This window comes from Hipposideros armiger, unplaced genomic scaffold (assembly GCF_001890085.2).
Source record: "Hipposideros armiger isolate ML-2016 unplaced genomic scaffold, ASM189008v1 scaffold_10, whole genome shotgun sequence".
NCBI classification, from domain to species: domain Eukaryota; kingdom Metazoa; phylum Chordata; class Mammalia; order Chiroptera; family Hipposideridae; genus Hipposideros; species Hipposideros armiger.
This window is the reverse complement of record NW_017731360.1, coordinates 5,837,579-5,860,614: the sequence shown is the minus strand read 5'-3', so window position 1 is coordinate 5,860,614 and position 23,036 is coordinate 5,837,579. Positions and strand designations below refer to the sequence as shown.

Below are 23,036 nucleotides of genomic sequence, written 5' to 3'. Positions count from 1 at the left end.
AAGGCACACAGTGAGCTACTGTCAGGGCCAAGACCTAACCACAGGTCATCGGTCACCCCCAGAACCTATGCCGACATCACTAGGCACATGACTGAGAGATTCCCCTCTCTCGAGTCCCACAGCAAAGGCTCACCCAATTCGTGGTCAAGGCACAGATGTGGCGTGTTTGGGGGAGGAGGGAAGAAGCACGGCAGATGGGTGGAGCTTAAGGTGCGCCATCAACCCTCTGTGAACAACCCATGAGCTGAAAGACTTCCCTAATATTGTTCCTATGCTTGGTTTGAAAAACACTTCTTTCCAACCAGACGTGGATTTCCCAGGAACTCCAGGGGTTCCCTAGGTTAAAGCAGCCCTGAGTGCCAGTGGCTTCTGCACCTTCCCTCATGGGCTGTGCCCTTTGCCTGGAATGCCCCATCCTCCACATGGAGCTACCCGGACCCCACCTCCTCCGTGAAGCTACCCTCTTCTCTGCAGTCTGACCTTCTGTACTATGCAATTAGCCCTTTCTTTACACTGTTTCTTTTCTAAAATAGACTCCAGGCAGTTTACAACATGCGTACAAGCACAAAAACAGCGAACATAAACAACTGAAATTGGGTGAGGTGGGGTAAAAATTTTATTAAGAAACCCTGGCAGAGGAAAGCGTAGTCATTGAACAGAGGGAGCGTTTCCTCATGGCTTGGGCAAAAAGGAAAACAGTAGAAAATGAAGCATTTCTTACCTAGTAGAAGAATGTAGACCAGCTACATAGGAAGCATGAGACTCAAGAGACTTGTCCCCAAAGTCTTTAGCTAAGGGACGCCATACAATGTAATGACTTGCTGTGTAGCAATTTTACCCGAAAGAGATCTATGTGGCCTGAGGGTGTCCTAGACAGGACCTGGGACTAAGTCTTGTCTTGCTCCCGCCCTGTGACACACTGTCTTTCTATTCCTGCCTGTTGTCTGCTGGGGACACCTCATCCTGACTGGGCACCTGAAAGGAGCCTTCTGTGAGAGAAACCCAGGTCAACTCCAAACACAGAGCTGCCGCATTCCCACGACGTGAAGCCAGCGTTCCCTCGGGGTTGATGAGCACTGCAGTGCCGTTAGGCGTATGGTGAAGTAGAGCCAGCACACGTTCCTGCTGTCACCCTTTCCAGACCTGGGCAAGGGCTGGTTCCAAGAGCTTTGCAAATCCAGTACCATGGAGCTTTAGCACCTACCGCAAAGAAGGAAGCAAGAATGACAAAATAGAAAAAAGCCTTACCTGAGGTAGCACTCCCCACGCAGGTCCTTCGCTGTAACCCAGCAAACCTACTCGAATTTCTTCCTTCATTCCGACCCAAGGCTCACAGGCTTCTCTGTATCGCGAGTGCCTTGAGAATCTTTCTCCTCTCCCAGCAAAGTGTCAAAGCCATTGGCATAGTGGTTAAGAGGCCGGGGTGTGGAGCCACAGACCAGGCTCACTCTGGTTCCGTCATTTCTAGATGTATGAACCTCAAAATGCACGCACAGAACATGGAGGCAGTAACAGTGCTTACTTCCACAGAGATATTGGTAAGAATAACACATGTGAAACCTACCACACAGTAATAATTAATAAACTATTATTAATTATGAAAATACAAAAATACAGAATTCTGCACACAATTTCAGAGGTCCATGGACTTCCAGGGGATCTTCAGGTTAAGAATCCTTAGCCTGGTTCCTAAAAGTCAGGAAGACAACAGGTCTTGCCAAGGCCTACATTTTCTCTGAGAACCGCATCAGCATATACTGAGCATCAGCTGTGTGCCAGGAATCCAGGCCCAGGCGAGGAGCTTGGTCACCAGTTTTGGCAGCACACTTGGAAGGGCAGGAACCATTTCCATTGTACTGATGACTTGCCCAAGGTCTCATGGTGGAGTGGCTGCTGACATTCGTCTTGACTCATTTAGCTTTCTTTCTGAGAAAAGGCTGGTGAGGCCTCCTGAGGACTGAGGCTGCTCTTCGCCCCACTCTGTTCTGTCTGTGACACTTTGTGCACATGAGATCTGAAGGCACACACCCTGGGTCGTCAGCCTGGCAGTGACTTCTTCAAAATCAGTTCTGGCAGTGTGTCCATGAGTAAGAACTCTCATCCGGAGGGGCCCTTCCTGCTGTAGAGCTGTGCCAAGTCACTACATCATTTTAGCAACAAAATCAAGTTTGAGACCTGACTCTGCCTCTTACGTGTGACCCCGGGAATCCTACTTCACTGCTGAGTCTTGGTTTTACCTGTAAAATAACACAATGACAGTTCCAACCACCTAGGGTGCTTTGTGAGGGTCAAGTGAGGTCATGGGTGTGATGCCATCTCATAGTACCTGATACATCAGTCCTCCAGGAAAGGTAGCAGCTCTTAGCTCATCTAATCTTGGTTTCCAGATGAGAAAACCGAGCCCAAAGAAGTGAACAAATAACAGCTCACTGGGTCTTTTTTCTGTTTTCTTTCAACCAAACCATGCAGACTTTGAGGCTGGTTTGACAAATATTTCCCCGTGTGTTGTAATGATGATCAAGGAAGGGAAGAAAATTTTCAAGGGGCATTTACATAGCTCAGGGAATGAAAGGCCAGAGCAAATAAGTCATGTTGACACCTGAAAATGACTGTGCGGAGGTGAGGAAGTGGGGAAGCAGAAGCCAGAGGAGTTGGTTCAAGGAGCAGAATTTAATATGCCAGCGACAACTCTGCTTCTCTCCAGTAAGAGCCGGAAAGAATGGGGGCGCCTCTTGCCAAGCTCCCTCTAGTTTCAGGGAGATCAGTCATTTCCCAGAAACCTCACTGGCAAAGGCAGCCCTTCCAAAAAGCACAAGAGCTTCGGTTTCGACAAACGATTTAAGCTCATTTTTGCAGGGGAAGAAATGGATCTACAAAGAAGCAACCAAGGGTATTCAAGAGGCATCTGAAAAGGCAGCCAAAAATCTGGCTTACAGATTAGAAGCACTGGCTTTTCTGGCTGTGGATAACCGTCCTCTCGACACTTATCCAGCCTGGCAGGAAGCAGGTATTTGGATCCAACTGACACTTGTCCTGTATCTGTCATGTGCCAGGCTCCAGGCAAAAAGCTCCTGCTTATAAACTTCATGTAATGCCAATGAGTCCAAGAAGGTGGCATTACCAATCTCTGTTTCAGACAACAAGAGTAAATGACTGGCTGGGATTTGTTGTATATCCCCTGAACCCCAGTGCTGTCTTCACTAGACCAAGCTGCCTTGTCCTTGGGCTCAAGAAAAGCCTGCATATTAGCTGAAGGTCAAGAAGGTACAGGCTCATCTGCTCGGTACAACTTGGACCTTCCAACCCCACGGCTTCTAGAGACCACAGGAAGGGCTTCCAAGCCAGAGCCAGAATTCTGTGTCATTTTATCAGCCCAGATCCCCTCAAAAAACACGACAACAGGGGATACAAACTTTTACAGACTTTATTGATTTAGGGGCCAAACAAGGCAGCATTTGGTCAGTTAAGAAAGGCACCTCATTGAAAATAATACATCACAGTGCTGTCGAGTGATCCCGGTCACAGGATTTGAGGATAGGAAGGACAATCTTTGGTCCCTGATGTTGCTTAGGACACTTGCTCATTTATTTCAAGGGTCCTTTCACACATCGTGGTTGGAAGAAGGCAAGAGCGCAGGACTGTGGCACACGTTGGCTGGCTGCTGAGAGCTTACCCAGGAGAGCAGGTGGACTGGTAAGTCAGTGGCAAGTCGGGAAGGGAGTGAGACCGGCATGCCCCGCCCTCCCCATGACTCCTGTAAACTTGATTTGCTGAGCCACTGAACCCACGAGCACACCCCAGGTCTCTTTCAAATGTGGAGATGACTGTTTGATCTCATGGTGTGGGGAAGGTCAGCAGTGAAACCCTTCCTGTCCCAAGCTATAGGACAGACAGGACAACAGTTTGATTTCCTGCATTCCTGGGCTGGCAACCCATGAGGTTCTGAGATAAAAGCCGAGGACTTAGGGCACTGGCTTTAAAAAACACTGTCAACAGTCCAGAGTAAATGAAAACTTGATTTCTTAGAAATAGTTCTGCACCTCCCTAATTCTACTTATACCCTCCAATCAGTATTTTTAAGAAAAATTAATTACCTATACTTTATAAAACTCCTTCTATACGGAGAAGAAATCGCCTCACTACAACGCTGCTGCTCTTCCGACATTTTTCTTGAGCCCCTCGCCATTCTGCATTCTCCCTCCTTTCCCCTGACCACCCCTCCCCTCTGCCCAGCACCTAAGAGCAGGATGACGCGGCAGGGTGATGAGCAGTGGTGCAGTCTCGCCTGGCCTTCTGTTACTAGGCTGAAATAGAGAGGAAACAAGAGAGAACAAAATGGGTTTTTAAAAACCAAGTAAATATCAGCGAAGGCTGGCATGCACGCCCCAGCAACCAAAATGCAGTGAACCCTGGACACTTTTCTGCCAGTGAAAGCTCTCATGCTTGCTGAGGTTAAGGCTCTGGAATTAAATGAAGCAAAAATCAAATCATAACCACCCCCCAAAAGGCATCTGCATCCCCCATGATCTTCTAGTTTTCACCGGCTGCCCAAATATCATACACACACACCTATGTGTGCATGTGAATGTATACGGATGGATGACAAATATTTGCACAAGGATCATGCACAATAAACAAACACTCGAGGACCTCAACTTTGAAGCCAAGGGCCTGCAACTGTCCCCAGTCAAAGAGGAGTAGACTCCAAGATTCATGAAGCCACCCTCTTCCAGAGAAAGATCCCAGATCCCTGCAGACAGATCTGACAGTTTTGGTTTCACTCCTTTCCCTTGCCCATTCCCAGAAGTCATGTGCTTCTTTCCCAGAAACACCCCACGCCAGACTGGGCGGAGTTTACAGCCAGGGAAACAAGGCAGAGCAGAGCCAGCAGACACTCACTTGAACCAGACAGAGAAAAGCAAGATGGCCACGTACCCATGCCCAGCTTCCAGGTGGACAGAGGACAAGCCCTCTGGTAGTCCCACAGACAGCAGGAGAGCTCAGGTCAGATAGGGACTGGACACTTTAGAGTCACTGCACTGAGTCAGCAGATTACACTGGGGCAGGCAGCATTATTTACTGGACCTGCCACTGATTTTCTAATGGTTTTTCCAGAGGCTGCTGTTTTTGTGGTCCCTCACAGTAGTCTATTAATTCATCTGTTTGCCACAAATCAAACCAGAGACCAAAAGGCATAGCATAGAACCCAGGAAACGCGTACGAGCTGGGGAGCTGAAGTGAGGCATAAAAGTTGATCACTGTCATAGGTGATCTTATTTTGGGGTGATCTTTGCTTGGGGAGTCTGTGGCCACTACCACCATGAAGTAAGGGGTAAAGGATTGGATCTGGAAGGGAGAAGATCTGAGTTTAAAAGGTATACATCTGGTTTGGATTTCATATCCTGCAGAGTGACTAGGTTTGAATAAATTCTAATCAAAATGAATCCAAGAACAGACCACTTCCAAATCACTGTTTTGTTCATCCTTGGAAACAAGAGGCAAACATTAAAAATTAAAAAAAAAAAACAAAAATTAAAAGAAAAAATAAAAACAAAATCCACTTTGGGGAAGTAGATTGGCTGCTCTTAGATACCCAGACAGTATGTTCAGAGGACAGTCTGAATTCAAATGGACCTTTCACTTGGTTAAATTCTTTGGCCACAAGTCAGTTTGCAAACACGGGTCCCAGATGATGCCTACTTTACAGAACCACGATGCAGATCACAAAAATATTCCAACTTGGCCTGGCTCTTTCTATGGTGACACCCTCTCCCGGTAATTTCTGGAATCTGTCATGTAAGAACCTTCTGATTTCCATTTAGGGGGAAAAAAGAAAAATCAATGATCCCTGTCCACATACTGACTCATGTCTTTTCACTGTGGGCTAGGAAACAAGTGGAATTTCCTGCCAACAATCTGCCATCAGGAACTTCGGCCCTGACTGACTACACTTTACCCTGGACTTCTAGTCAACTGTTGGACATGGGATAAATAACAGGGAATTGGGGTGCCTGGCAGATACCTGAGTTAATTTATTTTGGTGAAAAATAAAGTCAAGAGTATGGCTAAAGAAGTAAACAGTAAAGCAAACTCACCTGTAACTTAGAAAGTGGGAGAGTGTACATATACCTATACCAATGCGCGCGCACACACACACAGATGAGATGAGAGTTGCACACACGCCAAAGATACATAAAGCAAGTGCTTTTTTTAATCAATACATCAAATGATATTCTCACTGGCCTGAGGAAGCTTCCCTCTACCTGCACTGCCATTCCCACCCACTTCCTCAACAGCGACAGGAAGAAGAAAGAAATTTCCTTTGTGGACCCAACATTAGATAAACATAACCAAGTCTTTACATGTGGCTTTGGAGAAGGCTGCTAGGATGCTCGCAAATACGACATCAGGGGTCTGGGATGCGTCGATGGCAGAATGGATCCCCCGTTTCCTGTAGTACTCCACCAGCGGGGTAGTTTGAGTGTGGTACGCCTCCAGGCGGATTTTCAAGGCCTTCTCATTATCATCTGATCTGCGGATCAAGGGTTCCCCAGTGATCTGAGAATAGGAAGAAGACAATAAAAGGCCAGGACTGTTAGCAAGGTCTCCTTACCTGATACCAGGTGCAGACTGGAGATGCTCTCTGATCCCAGTCTATCAGAGGGAAAGACAGACAATCTCAACCCTCCCCAATAAAGAACTTCACGACTCCCAGCAAGTTGGTCCCAGGAGCAGACCAACTGGTCCAGAGAAGTCAGGGAGCCTGAAACAGCAACCGAGGAAAGGGGCTTGTGAGGAAGATGGGCAATGCCTTTCTCTCACAGCCTTTGCTCAGGCTGTTCGGCTTCTAAGACGAACACTTCTAGGTTCAGAAGCAAGAAAGACAGAGGCCCCTGAGGCCAGGCCAGTGCATCAAAATCAGAGATGCATTAACCATTACAATCTTCGTTGCCTAAATATTTTGTGTTTTGACTAGGGTGTTGGCCATTAACATTCGGAAAGTAGCAAGCGAAGTGCGAAAGAACTCTGAATGGTAGAATTAGTTACTAACTGTGTGAAATGTGACTAAATGAAGGCTTTGAAACCTGTATGACCTGATGATCTTGTCCCATATGACAAAGGTAAATCCAGGAAATTCTTACTATTCCTGCATGCTGTAAAACAGATGAAATGGACCCCTGATGGCAGTCAGTGATGTACAGTGAGCACGTACGAAGCCCTTCCTTTAACACCTGCAAGCTGTGGAAGCCTGTCATAAGAACTCAGCAATGTTAATTTAGCCAAAATATTCTCAATGTGTAGGGCACAGTGAAGTCACAGGACATTCTTCTGAAGTAGGTCAGCAAACTCCTCTTCAGCACTATCTTCCCCACCCACCCTGGCTCTAATTCTGGGCTTCCGAGCAGCCTTCTGATTAGTTGACCGTTAAGGTTGCCAGGATGCCAGAAAGGGGCTGCTCTGGACAAAAGGCAGGCACAAACTTGGCACTGGTAGCCAACCACTGGTAGTCAAGCAATAAACCACTCGGAGAGACATTCACCGGATGGTGAGTCATGGCCCATGTGATTTACACGACAGCAATATTTCTCATGGTTAAGTTAGTAATATTGGTAGACATAAAGGGAAGATGGAAAAAAACTAAAGGAAAAAAAAAAAAAGCAAAGGAAGAACGGGGAAGGAAGAAAAGGAAATTTCCTGTCCAGAGTTTACATACATCATCTTTCATGGGCTCCTTTGGGGGATTGAACTCCTCATGGTAGGAACGGCCACTCACGGGGTGAATCAGCCTGAAAGACAGCAAACGAACACAAGTCAGGTGGCCTGAAAATATCCCGAGCCCCAGTGTCTCCAAGGTGACAAGCGGGGACAGAAGCTGGATGTAAGGACTTTAACCCAGCAAAAAACACAGCTATGGGCACCTCTTGCTTAAGAAAATAACTGGGCTGATGCCAGAGTGAGTGTGTTTTTCTATTCTGACTGAACGTTAAAATGAGTGTCTGGCTGAAGAGGCCAGCATCACTACCTAATTCAGGACTTGAGAAAGGAATTCTGGGGCTGGTCTCACGCTGCCATTCATTCACTTCACCCATTCATTCAACAAACATTTAATTTACTAAGTACCTAGTCCAATTCAGACCTTAAGCTAAATCCAGAGGCTAGAGCAACACGTCAAGATCCCTGCTCATAGGCAGTGCTTAATTCAGTGGGGGAGACAAATGTGGAAATAAATAACTACAATGAACGTGTAGTTTACTGTACAAATTTCTCCTCTAACAGAGATTTGTACAAAGTGCTACGGGAGACAGAGGACAGAGAAACTAGCCATATTTTCTAACTTATTTTTTATAAACCCAGAAAGGTGCTATTGGAAAAATAAGTCCTATGGCTGTAAACACCACACAGAGAAAAGAGAGCCCAACCATTAGAGAGCAAAATTCAAGGAAAAACGACTTATTAAACAAGAAACATTTATTCGGCACTGAATATGTGGACAGCTGTCTGTGCTGTGCCCCCTTAGGCAACAAGCCCGAGTTTCTGGCTGGGAGAGGCCGCGCCACAGACCAGAAACCTGAGAAGGGAAGGAGGCAGGCCATACCCAGCTTAGCTGCCAGGGCGCAGCCTGCTCGCTCAACTTTGTGTGGTTTCCCAATTCTGTGCAAACCAAGGTCTGCATATTTAACTGACGGCTGCTCTCCTCAAGAAGGTCTATTAGACCAGAGAGTCCCAACATTTTTCACCTCTTGGCACACACAGAAATACAGTATATGGGGTGCTTGCTCCTCCAGGGGGTTGTGGCCACCCCAGGCCTGCCCAGCTGCTCTGATGGCTAAGGGGAATCAATATCTCAGCACATCAGTTAAGAAAGTCTGTGTTAGACTATCAAAGCCACGACTTTGTAAAATGTGATGCTGAGTTTCAACAACAGTGCATTTTTCCGGGGCCAAGTGGTCCATTTAAAGCCTAAGGTGGTCCATTTACAGCACTGGGAAGGGGGGTGAGGTGATGGCAGAGTCAATTAGCTATACGGAGTGGGTGCGTGACTACAAGCTATAAGGTGAGGATGGGCCCCTCCTTTGGGTTGTCGGAAGGGTTCATCTGGTGCACCATTGGGAGACCCAGGGAGAGAGAGAACACAGGCCACAGCTTTCCCTTTGGGAATGGTGGGGGCATAAGACGTGGACCCTATTTCACCTTCTGAAGAGCACAGGGCACACAGCAGCCAAGCGGCAACAAACATGAGTCTCTCCTCCCCACATCTCTACATGTCTTGCTCAGTCCCAGATTCCCTCAGCCTTCCAGTTACAGGTAACACACTCACGAACATCATTTTAAGAGAAATGCAAGGCTCATTCCCTAGAAGGAAAAAGAAAGCAAGCCCAACCTCTAAGTTCTCAAAATGGAATTGGTCCCAACTACCAACTGAAACAGCTCTGAGTCGCTGAGCCTGGCCTGGAGGTGGAGGTGCAGATGTGGAGAGATAAGCTGGGAATCTACAGCCATGGCTACCTGGAGTGTGACACTTTGGACATCTGTATTTTCATCCACAAATGGGGATGGTCTGAGACATCAGGCTAATGACACCAGAGAACCAACTGGTAGGATAATTAGGATACTAAAGAGCCAACACTGAACGCAGAAACCACCAACCATACTTATTCAAGAATAACGACTCACAAAATTATTAGAAGGGAGGTCTGAGCTAATTCAGAAGATATCTACAGTGGGGTCCTGGTCACGTCAGATTTAAATAAGGTCCACATTAAACCAATGAGTTCCTGAATCTTTTTCTGGCCGAAAGCAGGCTCCTGGTGCCAGCTTTCACTGCTCTGTAGAAGAACTTGGAACACAGCAGTCGGGCTGGTCCCATTTCCTCCACGGTGAGGAGAAGGCCGCACTAAGCCACTCGCTTCCAATCTGAGGGACTGAGTCATCTCTCTTTCGCCCTCTACAGCAATCCTGTGTTTGTTCTTCAGAATCTCTCTGCTCCCCACCAGTCAGCCCAGAAAAAGGCTCGATCACTTCAAGTGTGGGTCACAATCAGGTTCCTAGGTGCGGTCCTTGTCTGTTTCTCCTTACCCCCAGTTTAGCCTGTATGCCAGAACCAGGCTAATGTTCTTAGAATGCTGTTTTTGCTACAGCGCCCAGTGGCTTTTAACATCGCCTGACTCACGACTCTGTCACGTTTATCGTCTTCACCCTGGCAGACCTTTCTCAGTCTACTTCCCATCGTACTTTCCCCACAGCACTCATTCTATCACCCAGTCTCCCAGACCTTTTCTCCAGCTCCGGACAGACATTCTGCCACGAGTTTCAGCTAAATCCCCTTCCCCAGCCTATGCTTGCCTCTGCTCCATTTTGGGAAAGCCACGGAAATACTCACGATCCAGGAAGGTCAAGTTTGACAGTACACCTCTCCTAGGAAGCATCCCCTCCCTGCCCCCAGGCTCTCTTCTTGGACTTCCTACTACACTAAACAGCCTAGCTTTCCAGCCTGGTTTGTAGACCCTCTGAGGTTAGAAATGAGAATCATCATATTGGTCTTCTATATCCTCTCCTGGTCGCCCGTCCCCGAGTCTATCCAGTACTATGCTGAGCACAAAGCAGGCACTCAAGAAGCTGGGCCGACTGACTCAAAGCCCCCTAGTGTCACCTAGTGCTGTTAACATCTGCTTTGCGCTCCAGGGGCCCCAGCCCCGGTGATGTCCCATCCTGTTAAGCCTACTGCTTCTTGGCCTACGTCCACTTTTTCTATTCTGTGCCAATGGGAATGCAAAACAAAACAAAAGTTCCTGCATTGAAGGAGCCTATGGAATAACTAGAAACATGAAACCCAGACATTTGAAAAGAAAACTAACATAAGGTGGATCCCGCTGATTCCGATACAGCCTTATAAGCAAACAGCTCTAACGCTCACTCTGCTGTCTATTTACATGTCTGCCTCGCTTCCTGAAGATATGGACTGCAGACATGTGGAAAAAAGGTTCAACTTCGTTAGGAAATCAAAGAAATAAAATTTACCAGAAGAAAGGAGTTTCTCTCTAATTAAATCCAAAAATTTACATGTATTATGATGGCCATAGCATCAATTTAATAGTGAACAAGTGGAAGAAACACAAATGTACAACCATAAGAAAAACGGTTAAGTAAATGACAGTTTATCGACTGAAATATCACACAGCAATTAAAAATAATGGTCATGGACGTCTGGTTCCATGACGTAGGCTGACCACCTTCCTGAGATTCCATTAAAATGACTAAGGGATAAAAAAGCTGTGACCCACAATAAAGAAGAGAATGGGAGGATATATTAGTGGTTGAGAGCTTCCAGCATATTTCTGGAAGGCACAAGGCAGATGGAAGAGTGACTAGTGAAAGAGTAAAGGAAATTGTAGCCTAAAGCAGTGATGATCTTTCAGAAATCTTGAAAATCTTGTTTTCAAGATTGATTACTATAGAGAAAACAAGCACTTTAAAACAAAACACACAACAAATAACAGTGGTTTTGGCTAAGGTGGCTGAACCATGAGCAAATTTTCCCTCCATTTTCTAAGCTTTGTATAGATGGTTGTATTATTTATATAATTAAGACAAAGCCTACAGCAAGGTATGGCAACTCCAACCGAGATCAGATTAAAAAGCACTAAAACAGAGGTATACATGTAAAGAATTTACCATTTCTTAAGCATCTACTGTAAGTAAGGTTCTGAATTGTGCTCTTAACTCTGTTATCTAACATGCACAATCGTTCCTCAAACAGGTATTTCGACCCCTACTCTGAGTATGAGGACACAGCCTTAAAGAGGTTGAGACGCTTGCCCAGGGTCAGAGGAAAAGGGAGACAGGACTGAGATGCTATCTGACGTCAGTTCCCTTGCTCTTCTTTCCACATCCCATCCCATGTCACCGCTCCAACGGATGTCACCACATCAGATCAAATCCATGCTGAGATGGCACCAAGCTCCACGGCTGGGACAGGGCGAGAGCAGTTCCCATGGCCTGACAAAGCTCTGAGGAAGCAGGAAAAGAAGGAGCCTTCAGGGGACAAATACCTTCCTGTGATTCTCCGGATCAGCAGCGAGTCTGGGATGCAGAATTCAATCACAGAATCAAGCTTCTCTTTCCTCTTCTCCATGAGGTCATCAAGCTGTAAAAGAGTGTGGCCCACCTAAGCTACCAGAGCTTGAGCAGACCCACTTCCCTCAAAGGAATTATGAGACTAAGGGCCAGAGTTCATTATCATGCATGCAACGGTGATACAAAACCAAGCCACTCACCATTTCTGCCTGCCTCACAGTCCGAGGGAAGCCATCTAGAAGAAAACCATTTTTGCATGGAGGGGTGTCCAAATTCTTCTCAATGAGCTCCACTACCATTTCATCGCTCACCTGGAAGTCAAGAACAAAACAGCCTTGGGTTTAAATCCATTAACTAGGTGACATTAGCCCAACCCACAGGTCACAAGTTTGTGTCTGCATAGCCTGATTGCTGCAGGGGAGAATAGGGGTTGACCAGAATGCAGAAAGGGTCCAACTTTCCCTTTACAATTTGATGAGGCTCACAGTAAAGTGACCCCGACCACCCTGGACATGAGGTAACAGAAGTTTACTGAATTGGCAAGACGGGGTTAGAACCAAGGAATTGAGGAGCCAGCCCAACACACCTCTGAGCCTCTCTAAAAACCCCAAATAGGACCCCTTCCAGCTTTCAAAAACTGGTTTACCTCTTGGGCATTCACAGAAAGAAAAGTTCCCTGCCAGTATTACAGTGAAGGCTGCCCCACTTGGTAGCTCATGCTCTTATCTCCCGGACCAGCTGTGAACTTGAGGACAAAGTATAAGCTCGGCAACTAAGTGAAGGCTGGAGATAAGTAATCTCATTGCCACATCCCAACTTTTCTCAGTACAGGATCTTCTGCCAAGACCCAAAGTCCAAAATATCTAGCTTTCTGGCTTGACTCAAGGCCTCGCTGACATGAAAGGAAAGCTAGAAGGGGCGGGTGGGCAGGCAGGAAGGGGTATCATTCGATATAGCCTGACAGGAAGTATAACTCAGCCCCTTCCCCAACCAACACGCTGAGTAAGACACGACAAGACCAGAGGGCCAAGCACAAAATGTCTTCTGAAGGTGATTCCCAGAGGCCAAGTCCCAGAATAACTCAGTTACAATGAACCTCTGGCACTAATCAAAGATTTATAAAGTAGATAATAGATTGTGTTTGTCCTATCAGGTTAACTGGACTAGAAACAAGAGAAAATATTATTATATCCCCCCAAATAAGGATGACTTCTGTCAACTCTCAAGTGAGTGCTATTAGAGACACAGTCACAAAAGCAGATTTAAAAACACTCTGTGGCTTTGAGTTCTCTCTTGAATACATCCTTGAGTTCTGGCCTAGGGATGGATGGCAGTTTCATTTTTGGCCCGAAAAACTGTGTGTATTACAAAATGCATCAGCACAAAGGAACTTCAAGAATACTGTGAATAAAACAAGAGCCATAAATTCAGAATGAACCAAATAACATGCTCCTCTCAAAGTTCATGTAATGTGCCCTGTAGCACAGGGCTGCCCCACAGAACTTTCCACGATGACAGAAATGTTCTATATCAAGTGCTGGCTAGCGAACACTTGAAATGTGGCGAGTGAGACCGGGGACCTGAATGTTAAATTAAATTGAATTTAAATTACTTTCAATAGCTAACATGTGGCTGGTGATTACCATATCAGGCACTGCAGATCTAGAATGAGGAACATCAACATTCACTGGCACCACCAAACCTACCAGTTTCCCGGCATCCATAGTCGCCTTCAGCTTTTTCCCCAGCTCTGAGCCAGAAGCCACCATGGCCCTCAGCATGTCCCCCGTAGCCAAATGGCAGACACAAAAGTTTTTGGCCAATTTGGGTGCCTGTGGAGGGGAAGACAAAAACCAAGATACCGTAACCACTGCAGGGCCTGGAGTCAGACTTGCTGCGTGTGAACCTGGCCCTGCCACTTACTGGCTCTGTGCATTCTGGCAAATGCCTATTTCCTTACCTGTAACTGGGATAAAAGCACCTCATATTCTAATGTATAATGATGATAAGGCTATATAGTAAGAATGACATGAGATAATATATGTAAAGCTCTTACAACAGTGCAGTGAGCACACAGGCAGCTGTCATAAATATTAGCTATTATCACTACTTCCACTAGACACATTAGTGACACATAAGCCTCTGTTTCCCCATTATAAATGGGAAGAATAAAAATAGCAGTGTCAATACTTCACATGGTTGCTGTGAAGTTTAAGTGAGTTCCTGTGTATAAAGCACAATGCCTGGCTTGTAATGTGTTGAATGAATATTTGCAAAAGGAATGAATGTGACTGTCAAGTGCTGTGGCCACTGGCCTGAGAGGCAGCTGGGGCAAGGTTAAGAACACAGGTTTCTCCCAGGCACACCCAGTTCTTCCCTTTCCCTGTCACTAGGTAGCTACATTATCATGGCCAAAATTTAACCTCTCAGGGGCTTGGTTTCCTCATCTGTTTAAAATAAAGGCAAAAAGGCTCCATCATGGAAGACAGCTGTGAGGGTCAGACGAGACATCTACAAAGAGCACTTGGCACAAACAGTAATTACTTAATATTAGTTTTAGGATGCAGTATAGCCTCTTAGTTAAAATCATGGGCTTGAGAGCCAAACTGCCTGGGTTTCAGACTCCAGGTCTACCAATAGCTAGACAGATATATGACTCGAGATGAATTATATCACTTTTCTAAGTTTCAAATCTCCTCTAAGTAAAAGGGAGATGGTAATAGTACTACATACACCACTGGGTTGATGAGATTATACAGAATACGGCATATGCAGGGCCAGGCACATAGTACGTGCTCAGTGAACACTAGCTGTTACTATGACCCCTGCCCTCATTCCATACTCATTCATAAAGGAAACACCGATGCCTCTTCCAAGAACCTTGCTGGGAGCCAGAAAAACATCAATAGGAGACACAGACCCTTGTTCTCCACGAGCTCAGTTTGGTGGATTATACATCAGAATGAAGACTAGAACAGGAAGAGACCCTGGACAGTTCAACATTGGTTTTGTAGTGGCAAAAACCTACCCTCCTCCCACCTCACCCCCTCCGGAAAAGAAAAAAAGTATAGAACTCACAAGGAGCAGAATCAGTTTAAGGAGCTTAATACTTAGTTTTCTGGCTCACTGGTTTTATAAAAAAAAGTAGGGTTGGATCCTTGTTCAAACCAGCTCACTGGGAGTTTTCTTAGGTGCATACAATAAAAGCTTAACAGATGGGACTCAATGCAGCAAATTCTGGTTTGTGATTCATGGAATCATTCAGTTCAAGCAAAGAAATGACTTCATAGCAAAATGAAACCCAGAAGAGAAGGTGTTAAAAACTGCACTTTGGAAAACCAGTGGTCAGAACCCTCTGGCAATGGAAAACCATCCAGCTGTCCAGGCTGGCCTGGTGGCCACACACCCAGAGAGAGAACTGTGCTTTTCTGCCAATCTTTCTCGCTGGTTGTTGAAATTAACTTGGGTGAAAAATTTGGAGGTTAGGCTTGTTCAAGGGGACAGGCTGAGCAAAACACCAGAGAAGAGCTGTTAGCACAGAATCTAACTGTTCTATTTTTATCCCCCCAAAACTACAGGACACTTCTGTGCAATCCCAGGTGACTGGACTCTACAGCTACATGAAGGGTGCTACAACAGAGAAGACATGGGTGGCACAGTGGAAGACTAGCTTCTTCATTTCCTGTGGGCTGCAAAGAGGAGGATCTTGGGAGTCAGACGTGACATGAATCCTGGCTAAGGCACACAACAGCTGTGTGACCTTGGGCTAGTTACTTAATTTCTCGGAATCTCAGTTTCCTCACCAAAAGGGGATATGGGGATAATGTCTACTTCATGGGGGCTGTTATGAGGATAAAATGAATAAAGTACCCAAAACATCAGACATACAGTAGGCATTCAATAAATGAAAGACCTCCTTCTATGGTCTTCCTTTTTTTGTATTACTCTTTATTGCAAACTATAGAAGCCTGATTAAATAACTTTATTATATTCTTCTCACATTTCAAGTTTACTTATGCTTCTCCTACTCCAAATATGTGTGTGTGTGTGTGTGTGTGTGTGTGTGTGTGTGTGTATTGCTAAAATCCAGAATGATTCCATAGGGTAGGGCCTGATCCCATTGTTTTTTTTTTTTAGCTGAGCCATCCTGCCACATGTTGGCAGATCAGCAGCAGCTCAGCTCGGGCCGGGAATTGAACTGCAGTCCCTGTTGCTCAGAGCTCGCACTCTTGAGCGAGCTCTTAACCAACTGAGCCACTCGGCCAGCCCAAGATCCCCTGCATTTTTAACAAGCTTCCAGGCCTGGCTGTGCTGCTGGCCCCTGGACTCTGTTGCTGCTGAAGCTCTGAGCCATGTGTCTCACTATCCGTCGACCATGCTGTGCCCAAGAAATAGGCTCATCATTTCTATGAAAACCCAATGGGGAAGAAGGGCTGGGTAAGAAAGGCCAAAACCACTAGGGGGGCAGCATGGTGGGTTTAGTGTTCTCAAACTTGAGTGTGTTATAATAATCACCTGGAGCACTTGCTGAAAATACAAAGCCAAACCCACACTTAGAAGTTTATGATTGAGTGGTATTCAGGGCCCCGGGGTTCTGGTGCAGTCTGCAAAGCCCTGGGGCAGCGGCGCCAAGACTGGGCTTTATAGTGGTACAGGTTTGGGATGGCACCAGATCTACAGTTTCCTCACTGTTATCATCTTGAACAAGTTATGCAGACTTTTTTTTTTTTTTTTTTTAGCTGAGCCATCCTGCCACCTGTTGGCAGCTCAGCAGCAGCTCAGCTAAGGCCAGGACTCGAACCGCTGTTGCTCAGAGCTCGCACTCTTGAGTGAGCTCTTAACCAACTGAGCCACTTGGCCGGCCCTATGCAGCCTTTTTAAGGCCTCAGTTTCTTCATCCCTAGAGTACAGACAACTATGTCCACTTTCAGAGCCGTTGGGGGATTTAATAAGATTGCATATGCAAAAACATCCAGCATAGTGCCTGGCATTTAGGGAAATAAAGGGGCACTGTCAGTTGTTCAGATTTGATTTAATCTCAAACTCACTTGTTTTCTCACCTTGAAAACATCTTTCTGCCTCCAGTCTTTCCAGTTCCCATCTCTAATGTTCCTGGCATACACAACTGGAATCATCTAAAGTATTCTTGGACATGCTACCCATCTCCCCCAACATACACATTTAGGAGCCTTCAACTTCTCCCCAGTGCAGTAAGGACTCCAAATATCTTAGCCTAGCACTCAGTGCGTCCACAATCAACTTTCTGAACCTCCCAAGCTCTTCAAATTTACCTCCACAAATCCCCTTATGCCCTGTACCACTGCAAGCAGCTCCCCTACGTATGATTCCCCAATACTTGTCTAAGGATCTTAGCTCAAAGCTCCTCTATGCAGGAATGCCCTCCCCCTGCCCCCTACTGGTCTAAACTCTACCCTTCCCTGTAGTCAAATTCTGAGCACATCTCTCCCCGCCAAAAAAACTCCCTTTTTATCCCTTCTTCCTCCAAGAAGTCGTTATCAACACTAGCTCACTTTGAGTGTTTGCAACATGCCAAGCAACTTTTTCATGAGTGGTTTTATGGTTTTTACACAAACCCTTGAGGTAGGAACTATTTTTATCTGCATTTTACAAATGAAATTCAGAGACTAAGTTGCTCAAGATAGTAACAGCAGAGCTGGCAACTGGCCTCAAGACTGTGGAGCCTTGGGAAGGGTGTGTGTGTGTGTGTGTGTGTCTGTGTCTCTGTGTGTGTGTGTGCACATGTAAGGGAACACGAGGAGTTCACAGTGCTGGTGATGTCCTGTTTCCTGATATGGGTATAAGCTACACAAATGTGTTCACATATGTGAAAATTCATCAAGCTGCTCGCTTATGACCTTTGCACATTTCTCTCTATAATATACTTCAATAAAAGCTTTTAAAAAGCACAGAAACCTGTGTTTGAAATTCAGCTCTGCCTCTTAATTTACCACGTAATCTGAGGCAAGAGATTCTTTGAGACTATTTCCTCATCTATAAATTGGGGATATTAGTACCAAAATCACTGGGTGGGTAGAAAGAATAGAAGACTGTCAACAAATTATAGTTCTTGATCTAACCCTGAACTATCCTAGCATCTGTCAGTCACTCATCTGCCATTCCCCACATGGTACTCTGCTCTAGTATGAATCGTTCGCATGCATGTTCATTTCTGCCTCTACACTGAGATTAAGAGCAACAATATAAGACAGTGACTGCTGCTCAAGAATCAGACAGTCATGAGTTCAAATCCTGCCTTTGCTGCTTTACATATATCCTGGAGCAAGATACAGCCTCTGGGCCTCAGTTTACCAGTAAAAAGGCATAGGTAAAAACAGGACCTACTTCCTAGGGTTTTAGGCTTAAATAAGAGGACACATGTAAAATCTTTGGCTGGGAGTGGGGTCTGTTACATAACTGAGCAAAGGGTGACTATTTTGTAATATTACACCCCCTTGAGGGCAAGGGCCGCTCTCTGCATCTCCAGCACCAAACTTACCCAACAAAGCATGCATAGGGTAGGACAAAAATCTAACCCAGGGCAGCAGATATTAGCAGAAAGCGGGTGCTTTGGAGTCATTCAAGTGCGAGATCTGCCAATTACTTGCTAAGTAACCTAGAGAACAAGCGAGCCCTTTGAACTTCAGTTTCTCTAAGTGTAAAAAGAGGAACAAGAGAGGGGGTCTCACAAAGTTGTTTTGAGTATTACTGCCCTGACATAACTGACAGAGCCTGACCTGCAAGATGGTAGCTAGTTGCCTAAGGGGGCCTGGCCTTGAAGAATTGGCATAAATTGGACACATGAAAGAAACTGTGAAGAGGGCCTGGCAAAGAAAACACGAAACACACCTTGGTTTTGGCCACACTTGTAGGACTATCCAACCCCAAAAAGGAGACAGGAAAGTAAGGAAATTTATATAAATAAGAAAACAAACCCAAGTATTCTAGATGTTTTAAACATCATTATGTTGATGCAAAGGCAGGTAGTTTAAAAGTGTATAACTCTTTTAGTTAAAAATGAGAAGTTTTAATAGGAAACATTATTTCAGTCATGCCAACATAAAATACATAAAATGCTGAGATATGCAGGTATAAAATGATGTTCTAGTGGGAATAAAACCAACATTACTGAGCAGGCACGAGGCACAAACCCAAGTTAGGGATTTTACATCAAAGATTGCAAACAGTTACCAATAGAGGCCAGGCAGGCAACACAAATGAATAAAGTGGGTCAAATGTAAGCAAGAAGCAGTGAAGAGGGCTATGCAGGGGACAGGAGAGAACATGAATCATCCAGAGTGGCATCGCCACCAGGTCTGACTTCTCAAGAGAAACTGGAGCTCTGGATTTTTAAGCGAAATTTCACAACTGAAAACTCTATGTGGTCAACTTATTATTTTGAAAGTTGACAGATCAAGCATTTATCTTGCCTTTTCTTACAAACCATGCCAAACAGTAGGTGAGAAGTTTTTTTCTCTTCATAGAAATATTTCAGCTAATAAACAAAAAGAATGATATAATTAAAAATCACCATTTTGCCACAGTGAATTCCTGGACCCAGGCACTGAATATCACAGACAAGCAGACATGATGTGCCTAATGGATAGCACAGCACCACCTGTGACATAGTTGGGCCAAAAAATTGAACTCAAATCTGGTTAAGTGTATGATCAATCCATCAATTTACAAGAAGTAGAGAGGAAAGAGGAAGATGTTAAATATGCCCTGGGGATATAATAAAAAGTTCCCAGAAAGAAGGATTCTCCCAGGATAAACAACCCAGTTTCTTCCAAAACAAACAAACAAACAAACAAAAAACCTGCAAGGAAAAAAAAGGGGAACCTGTAAATTAAGAGACTTACAATGATCACATCTGTGAGAAACAAATGGAAATTAAATACTGGCTGCTATTAAAAATTGTTAACTTTTTAGGAGATACTGTGCTTGTTTACACAATAAAAAAAGGATTTGTCTTTTAGAAATACACACTAAAATATTTACAAATGAAACATTATGAAGTCTAGGAGCTGCTTTAAAATAATTTGTGAAAGGAGGGTGGGTGGGGAAGGAATGCCACCAGCTGACGGTAGCTGGGGCTGGGTAATGGGTACATGGGGCTTGTTACACCATCCCATCTTCTTAAGTGTATTCAAACTCTTCATAATAAAAAATTAGGGTGTGCCTGGAGGTTAAATGCTGCTGTAGGTTGTCACTTTGCAACCTCTGATTTATGAACAGTTTTTATTTTTTTTAACTCCATAAAACTATAACTACCAGTATTCCTACTGTTCCACATTGGAAAGAAAGGTGTATAGGTTAAGTGGCTTGTGTAAATCTTACCCATTCTTCAAATCCCAGCTCTAATCACATTTCTTCTACAAAGCCTTCTCTAACCAACTCCCATGATATCTGCACCCTTATAAATCAGCTCATAAATATCACTTTCTTCAAAACTTCCTGAATATATCACCCTTTACACTGAAATACATCTGAATTGGGGGAGGGGGAAAATGTGTTATTAAGATGAGCGAGTCAATAATTATTGAACATCTACGTGTCCGGCTATCATCTACGTACCTACGGGTGCTTTACACACATACATAACATAATCTTCCAAAATGCTTGTGAACTTTTGGTCTACATGGGAGGGACTTACCAGTCTTACTTACTGTTCTATCTCCAATGTTTGGTGCTCATGAAATGTTGAATGAGGAGGGTAGGTATTTTCCCTACTTTTCAGGTGAGAACACTGAGGCTTGGACGTTACAAAGTTTGCTAGATTATAAAGTCATTGTCTTAGCAATGGGGTGGGTTGTCCATTTCACAACTACTGAAATAATATTAACTTCAATATGAACTAAGAAAAAAATAATTGACGCATTTAACCCTGTTTATACTCACAACAAAAGTCTGCAGAGTCTGGAATTAAAACTTATTAAGGTTGCAAGTTACCTAATAACTGAAGGTGGTAGCAACAGGAATCAGACTTCAGTGTTACTGAAGGTAAGGGGATTAGGAATAGTGAGCTCCAGGGACGAATCAGCTCTGGCTATAAACAGAGAAAGGTAAGTGGTCCTTCTTGACTTAGTACCCAGAGCCAAAAAGCAAAATCACAGACATGAACTGAATCTCCCAGACGTCCCTTCTCATCACCCACATGAATCTGTGTCCATTCATTTCCAGTAACCCCATCAAGTACAAGTAATGTGTTGGATGCCCCAGGAGTCCCAAGAATGAATAAGACAAGATGGTCTGTTTGCCAAGACTTTGCAAGTTTAAGAGAAGAGTGGGCACAGAGCAGTCCCCAGAATCCCATTCACTTAGGAGCTCAGACTTTCTGGAATTCCCTCTTTAGAACCAAATACCAAGCAAGAGCCTGGGGTCTGGGAGGCATTGCCACATCCCAGGCAGGGAGGAGACATGGACACTCCAATCTATGGGCTTCCAAGTCCTAAATGAGATCATAAATCCCAACCTTGACTTATGGGCCCTGACATTCCAGATACCAAGTGAGGCCCCAGCAGTCGTCTAGGGCAGAAGGTAACTTCAGACTTCAATTACCTGGAGCCCCATGGCACCTGAGGTTCCAGGCCTCGTTAGTCAATTTTGCTAACTTGCCACCTGACCTCTCTGGGCCTGTTTTCTTACCTGTATTGAGGTGCCCTCTCCCATTCCGCCCACACCCCAGCTTAACCGGCAAGCAGGTCATTCCTCATTCTCTTAGCACATGCCAACTCCCACTCTGCCCTACGTACTGGAGGTGCTCCTCCAACTTCAGTCATTAGTCATAAGAAAGGTTCCCCTACCCAAGTGCCTGGAAAATTCACTCCCAAATCGGAGAGAATCTGGGGTCCCTGCTTCCACTCAGGCTGTAATCTAGATGCCTCAGCCCAGGGCTCACCCAACCCTTCAAACCCTCTCAGCTTCCCTTAAGGGATCTAATCAGTCGTTAGAGCTCCTGACAGGTCACCTCAAGCCTGGATCCCTCAATAACCCTAATCCTAACTCAGACTTCGCCGACCTCGAATTTGGACCCTCCCCAAACGCCTTGCCAGAATCCCAGGCGTCGGCCAAAGTCCCCCAGGCCTCAGCCCACGGTCCCGCTCTGGGGCGATCCAGACCTCTGGCCTCCCTGACCTTGGAGTTCCATGGGCTCCGCCGTCAAGGCCGGCCCTGTAGCTCACCTGGGTACCCTTGCCAGCCCCGGGCGGCCCCAGCAGCACGGCCCGGATACCTTTAGGATGCTCTGGGGCCGGTTCGGACGCGGGCACATTGGGAGCCATGGCCGCCGAAGCCTCTCACTGTTCAACCCGCCAGTACACCTCTCAGGTTCAGCGCTTCCAGGCCAGCGCTACACGCACGCCACGCACGCCCCGCTCCCCGCTCACATTGGTCGGTCGACATGTCCGTCAGTCCCTTCCGCCCGCCCCTGAGCGCGATGGAAACTTTAACTTACCAACCACGCGGCGATCCTGGGGAAGACTACTTTTCATTGGACAGAATCGGTGCTGGTAAGGAAGGGGCGGGCTATCATGGACAGAGGGCGGGGTGGGGCTCGTGGCCAGTGTGCGGAGGGGCGGGAAAAGGTGAAGCAAGACAAGGGGCCCTCTGGGAGTTCTAGTTCGGCTTTTGACAGTTAATGACACCGGCAACTCCGGTGATTCCTATGAAATTGCCGTAGGAGTGTAAATGGGTGAAATCAGTTTTAGAAGACAAGTTGGCAATATGTATCAAATACCCTTTGGTCCAGCAATTCCAATTCCAGGAATTTAAAGGCTATAATCAAGGATATGTTGTAAAGATGTATGTAACAGAGATATTAATTGTAGCACTTCTAACAGCCCCCAACCCCAAACAAACAAACAAACAAACAAACGAACAAACAAACAAAAGGTAATATCCCAATGTTCAACAGTAAGAGATTGGTTAAATAAATTGCAAGA

General features: G+C 45.5%; 1 protein-coding gene across 3 annotated transcripts; it reads right to left on the bottom strand.

Moving 5' to 3' along the window:
• Window positions 1–3,406: 3,406 nt before the first annotated feature.
• Window positions 3,407–22,446, bottom strand: AK2 (adenylate kinase 2). Of its 3 annotated transcripts, none has more exons than XM_019659076.1 (7): window positions 22,278–22,442; window positions 13,782–13,907; window positions 12,276–12,386; window positions 12,051–12,145; window positions 7,715–7,787; window positions 6,363–6,558; window positions 3,407–4,304 (listed from the first exon to the last, which is right to left on the bottom strand). In XM_019659076.1, exons 1-7 carry the CDS (start codon window positions 22,374–22,376, stop codon window positions 4,300–4,302), a joined length of 705 nt encoding a protein of 234 aa, XP_019514621.1. In that variant the 5' UTR covers window positions 22,377–22,442; the 3' UTR covers window positions 3,407–4,299. The 3 variants fall into 3 exon arrangements, with proteins under 3 accessions (XP_019514621.1, XP_019514627.1, XP_019514616.1); XM_019659082.1 differs by lacking the exon at window positions 3,407–4,304 and adding an exon at window positions 4,319–5,346 and having other exon boundaries at window positions 22,278–22,446; XM_019659071.1 differs by lacking the exon at window positions 3,407–4,304 and having other exon boundaries at window positions 6,189–6,558.
• Between the last annotated feature and the right edge of the window lie 590 nt (window positions 22,447–23,036).

Coding starts and splice junctions, on each gene's coding strand:
- AK2 (XM_019659082.1), bottom strand. CDS start 22,376: ATGGCTCCCAATGTGCCCGCGTCCGAACCGGCCCCAGAGCATCCTAAA. Junction 13,908..22,277: donor GGGCTGGCAAGGGTACCCAG/GTGAGCTACAGG, acceptor TCCCCTCCACAG/GCACCCAAATTGGCCAAAAA. Junction 5,347..6,362: donor AGCCTTCTCCAAAGCCACAT/GTAAAGACTTGG, acceptor TCTCCCTTCCAG/ATCCAATCCTTTACCCCTTA.